At 40.3% G+C, this 5978-nt stretch overlaps 1 protein-coding gene across 1 annotated transcript in view; it reads right to left on the bottom strand.

The window, feature by feature from the left end:
- Positions 1-203: 203 nt before the first annotated feature.
- The window catches only part of LOC137982196 (uncharacterized), a 14695-nt gene continuing 8920 nt past the window's right edge, over positions 204-5978 (bottom strand). Inside the window, exons 2-4 of the mRNA XM_068829264.1 lie at positions 3533-4117; positions 2759-3025; positions 204-2236 (exon numbers count right to left, since the gene is read on the bottom strand). Coding sequence (XP_068685365.1) covers positions 1350-2236; positions 2759-3025; positions 3533-4117 — 1739 coding nt within the window. The 3' untranslated portion in view covers positions 204-1349. The remainder of the gene's footprint in view (positions 2237-2758; positions 3026-3532; positions 4118-5978) is intronic.

Here is a 5978-nt window from a genome sequence, read left to right as displayed (position 1 = left end):
AAAGTCAATTGCCCCACATATGCCTAGGGTTCACCCCCTCGGGCTTAACATTGATACGGATGCATTAGTGTGGGCCAAGCCCACACAAACAAATGTTCACCTCACCATTCGTTTTCAAGTTTGCTCATAACTCTCTCTTTCTTAACCATTCGTCGCCAAAACAGGTATAAATAGGCTGCGCATTGAAAGAGTTGTTGAAAGGAATCAGTTTTATTAATTGTTTGGGGTTGTCATCATGAATCAACTAAACAGCGTTTTAAAAACTAGTGACTGTGTCCATCCATCTGTGCTGGAATGTTCCTTTTAAGGGACTAGTGGCCAAAGACTTTTGCGAAATCGCATACAGCTTTGCCCATTGTCTGAAGCGCTTTCCCTTTGAATGTTCCGGTAGGACAACAAATGGAAGGTCACACGTACTCTTCTTTCCTCGTTTTCACCGAAATGACCGGTTTTGCTACATGATGGAAGGCCAGTGCAGTACCGAACCATTAAGCGACAACATTATTCTACCATATTTTCTGACCAATGGTAGGTTGTCCTTTAATGGTGGAAAATTTATAATCTTCCATTTGCCGAAAATCCCCACCGGGTTTACCTTTCAAATGGAAAGTGCTCCTGGTTAACGTTAACTCGGGCTTTAAATTTTGGAGCAAGCTCAACGGTGAGATGCAAAAATGCCCAATTCACTTCACGTTTCATCGACGGACAGTTAAATTGCTTCGTGGGCACAAACGCAAAGCACTGGCAATCTGTGGAAAAATACTGCGGCACCACCAATAATTAAAAGTATAAGACTCGCGCTGCCTTTGTAAATCCGCAATGATAGTAAAAGGGTGGGTCGTCAGTGGCTCAAGAGCCATCTTTTCTGCTTTCCTCTTTTTTCTCCGATGTAGTTTTCGAAGAGCTGTTGAGGTTCAAATTTTTCTTACCAGTTTGCCTGTAGCAAGAACGGCGCTACATACAACCGCTAAGTAGCTTTTCCGTGGTCAGTAGTCCACTCGAACAGAAGAGTTGCTAAAAACACGGATAAATATAAACTGAACGAGTTCCGTAAAGCTAAGCAAGGGTGTACATTACTTTGTTAAATGAAAAAAAATACCATTAAATTGCCGCAAACACGTTTGACATTTATCTTTGCCTATTTTACTAGCCATGAATGGTATAAAAAAAAAAAAAATTCTTTCTTTTTTGTCAGACAGCCTCGCATGCATGCGGGCCCGAAGATAAAACACCTACGTATAAATTCAACCAAGCTGATGAAAATGTCTACTCTTCTGATTAAAAAACGTTACTTTGAAATACAAAAGTTGCAAACTAAATCACTGTCTTGTTAATGTCATTAGATTTCATCATTTGAATACTTTCTTGAACGCACTACTGACTCTATCCTTTCTATACGTTTTCACCTGGGTGCGCAAATGCCCTTGTTCGTCAGAAATTATGTACAGTTCTACATCGGAATGAAAACGATATTCTTCGGATAAACTCTGGATAATATAGGAAGGGATTTGCCACTGAGGATAGAGAAATTTCAAGTCTCCTTGCTGCATTGATATCTGACCGTCACGTAGCCGAGTTTTCAGCATCACGGTCTCGTTTTGAGAAAGTTGGACTGGTTTCTCTTTTCTCTCGGATTGAGCTTCGATTGTCGCACAAAATCCACCATTTCCGTCTGATGCAATCTCAACTACAGCTTCAGCGATCTTCCAATGTTCTTGTAACAAATTTCTCTCTGTGTAGGGGGGGACAACAAACCCAGGAAAAAAAAATTCAACATCACCATGGTGTTTAGAAATTTGACCAAACCTTAGACGTGTTTTGAGCATAACAAACCCTTTCATGGTTGAAAAGTCTCGATAGACACTCGGCGGCCCACGGGATTGCATAGAAATCCTTTGCTGTGATTGGTTCTGATCTCGATCATATCCATAAGGATAAAGCTGCTGCGAGGAATGAGCTTTCAGCGGATCGTAAACTGTCCTGTCTGGCACATTGGAACGATGCTCAACCACACTGGTTGGCCTAGAATCGCCTGAATTTGGAAACTCTTGAGACCGTATTGAGCTCATGATCTTCTCCTCTAAGACTTCTGGTGTAATCGGGTTGTCTTTCACCCACTGAACATGACCCTTGCCTGTGGGCAATAGAATGGCTTCAATGGCCTCCTTCACCACAACTTCATCTTCCTTAGAGGGCAGGGAACAAGGTGCGAAGATCACAATGATCACTTTTTCAGCTAAAAGTTTAAACAAAAGTGGTAAAGAAGTGTAACTGGTGCAATTTAAAACCATTTTAAGGTTGTGGAACACAATACAATCAAAAGGAAAGAACAAATAATCAGTGGCCTTGGAATATTCTGAGAACAACAGGTCTTTTTTTCTCAATTCAACAATTTGTCATTCAGGGAAACTAAGAACCACACGTACGGCGGACGTCAAAAGGCAGGCTGAAAATTTGAACATACAATTTCGTGGGATGGTTCCAAAACCTTAAAGCATCAAAAACTAAGGATGCGTTCGATTGACCCTATTCTGGCGCGGATTAAGAATACGTGGTGTGATGATTAAAAATAGTATGTCTGGCGTTTTGAAGCAACAAGGATAATAAAGATATGCCATTTAAAATAGCATTTAAGCAGGTGTTTGACAAACTTAAAGTGAATCTCCGTAAAAAGAAGGGAATTATAACTTCTATTACATTTATTCCTATTCCGGAATACGGTCAATGAAACGCACCCAAAGGAATACGACACTCTTACCGACAGTGTCTACTGCTGTTTTGAGAAGATCTTCATATTCCACTCTTCGTTTTGGTAAATAGCTGTAGGCGTCAGAGACTGTCGCGGCATCCACCAATAACACGCAAATTCTGGCACCTTTCCCTTCCAACCATGACCTAACTTTTACGGGTGAATAGTTTTTAACAATTTGCGAGGAAATATGAAGTTGAGAACGAAGCCGATCAAGTACTTCCTTGACAACTTGCATGGATTTTTCCGAGATATTGCAGCCAAAAACAGCCAAGTCTGCAAATTCAAATGAAGTCAGTTATGTGATCATTGTATTTTGCCTCTTCAGTAGAAAAAAATAAATATTAATTTATTGCACAGTGTTACACTATCGCGTGCGTCTTGGGGATGCAAGTGAAACGTTGTAATTCTGGCTACATACAGCAACTTATATGGTTTATATTACAAAGCCGACAATGACCATTGGTCTGAATTTCATGTTCCATTTCGAGGCGAGGCCGTGGACTGTTACCAATTGCAAAGATTTAAATCACTCGAGTCCTGTCCTATTTGGAGGCTTTGAAAGATCTTTGTTGTTACTATTTTGTTTGACCTCTGATGATACAGTCCTTTGACTGATAAGAATGTTGTTCCATTTCTGGCCATTTACTTTTCCTAGTTTCAACATATGTATTAAGTGATAAAGTTCTGGCTTCTTGGTTCGGGCAGGATAACTCATGAAAGAATATTGAATATGAGATATGAAAGGAAACAAAACTATGACAAAGTGAAAGATCCTCTCACCAATTAACTGTTTCTGTGTTCCTCCAGAGCCTGACGAAGAAACCTCTACTTGTGTGTTTCCATCGTTTTGCAAAGGAGAGACGCTTCGTCTCTCGGGTAAGCGTCCCTCTGGTTTGTATGAGTCCCTGACATGGCTGGGTTCTGCTGCTGAGGAACTGTGATGCCTTGATTGATGTAATGGGTCGGAAGCCACCTTAACAGATCTTGAACTAGGACGCTCGGTTTCCGGAGTATGGCTGTCTGCTTCTTTTACACTGGGCCTCTCTGGTGAAAAACTACCATGTCTTGACTGTTGTACTGGATCTGCCGGCGCCGTTACAGGTCTTGGTGGAGGCTTTCTCTTTGGCTTGTATTCAAACTTTGTTCCTCTTTTGCTTGGATCCAAGAAATGGCGCAGTGCTTCCTCGTGAATTTCCTTGTGTTTTTTGTTCCAAGAGAGAATGAAGCTTTTTCGTCCATCCATATATTCATCGTTAAACTGTGAGGATACTTTCCTTCTCGCCCAACGTGAAATGAATTGTTCGTTTTCCTCATCTTCGTCTTTGTAGTTGTCATCTCCGCCGATCACGATTATGACATTATCTCCTTGAAGGACGAGAGTAAAAAAAGAAAAACTAGATTAAGCCACGAGACCCACAAGTTCTGAGCTCTTGTACTATCTTCAAAAATCCACCAACCCTGAGAAAAGTTCTTTTAAGGACGGTGCCTACCAATTCAAGGGTATTTTTGCGCGGTTCACTGACTATGCGGGAAAAGCAGATCTTAGCAAGTGTTATTGAAATCCAAAAAGAAAAGTGTGGGTAACCACGCATTCTTCGAAGATAATTAATCAACAATATTTGTAAAAAGCTTTAAAATACAAAGCAATGTATAACGTCCTATTCCAAACTGAAGCTTAATTATTACTGGGTTGCCTATGGTAAACCCAGTCGAGTTCTGCGTTTTGTTTGTTTGTTTTCTTTTTACTGGGTTGCCCTATGGCAAACCCAGTCGGAAAATAGGTAGATTTCCGCTTTTTTTTTTTAGTATTTTTTTCCGTGTCGGTAAAAGTCTTGCCTGTCACTCCCCTGGTAAGTGGTCTCTGTGTGCATAGAGCCTTCTGCGCGTATTTTCTTAGGATTGAGAGGGTAGTGGAACTGCGTAGATTTCTCTGGTGGACACAGTAGAATCATTGACTTCGCCTGCAATGGCGTCGAAAGTCATGTAACGCGAATGGCGTTTTAGTGGATCCTTAAACAAAATATACCCTTATGGAGCTTAATAATGGAAAGTCAGTTGGATAAACTAGGCAGGAATCTCAAAAGCGACGAGTACTGGACTTCGACAACAATCTATCGCCCGTCGAGACGAAATCAAAGTGAGCTGTATTTACCTGAAGTACATGGTAATTTGACACGATTGAGTTTCTTGTCTTCACGCACGCAATGAAATAGGAAGAGGTTTTCGCCTCTAAGAGCAAATATGTTGTTTGTTTCAATAAAATTTTCGCTGCAAAAGGATTCTGTGGTATTTTTTGCCTTTGCGAATTATAATATCATGTTGTGTATTGAATTTTCGAGCTTAAGGTTGAAATATGATATGGGAGAAGTTTTTTAGTATTGCTCTGTAAGCAGGAAGGGTTCACAGGCCTGTTGGAAGCGTGCTTGAGTTTCAACAAAATGAGCCCCAAAATCAGTGAAAAATTGTGACGCAGATGAATAATAAAGTAGCTGCTATTTCCAAAATGATGGAATTACCTGGTGATAAATAACGTCGTACGCGTCTTAGAGAGTAAATTTTGACTTTGCATAAACAAGACTTGGGCGATTGTGATCTTTGTTTTGACTTCGCTCATTTCATTGTCAAACTTTATAACACTTGACAGAAAAAGAAACTTGCAAAAACCCGGTATCTTGCTATCATTTGACACAGATACTTCACTGTTTGACGAGTAAACATGCCGCGGTAACTTCATCACGGCGCCCGCTGAATTCCGGCCATGTCACTTTCGATTTTGCGATTTATTTGTGCAGCCAAAACGTACAATAACAAAATTGAACGTTGCAAAAATCCCCCAAAATGTTTGTCGCTGATCGTAATTTTTTATATTCTATATTCACGGTTCAAAATAAATGTTGTTTTCATGTCGTAAATATGTTATTCTCGAGCGATCGTCCTGGAAACTTCCTTCTGCTCTTTCTAAAAACTGTGTATCAATATTTATTTACTTTTGCATCAATATTTGTTTTTGCGTAAAGCAAGCTAACAAAATCTGTACCTTGCTGAGTTCGCATTCGTTAGCGTTAATAGTATTTTCGGTCCGATGCTTCTGTTTTATGAGGGGTATACAGGCTTCTTGCTAAGTTTTTGCACAGGAGGTAAAAAACCAAAAATAGCAGGTAACCTTGTTACCTGCCCCTGCATGAGCTAGCGAGCTCAAGTCTTAACTTGACATTCGTATCGATCG

The sequence above is a fragment of the Montipora foliosa genome, chromosome 13 (assembly GCF_036669935.1).
Source record: "Montipora foliosa isolate CH-2021 chromosome 13, ASM3666993v2, whole genome shotgun sequence".
In the NCBI taxonomy this organism is placed as follows: Eukaryota; Metazoa; Cnidaria; class Anthozoa; order Scleractinia; family Acroporidae; genus Montipora; species Montipora foliosa.
Note: the sequence above shows the minus strand (reverse complement) of the source record. Positions and strands in the feature narration are given on the sequence as shown.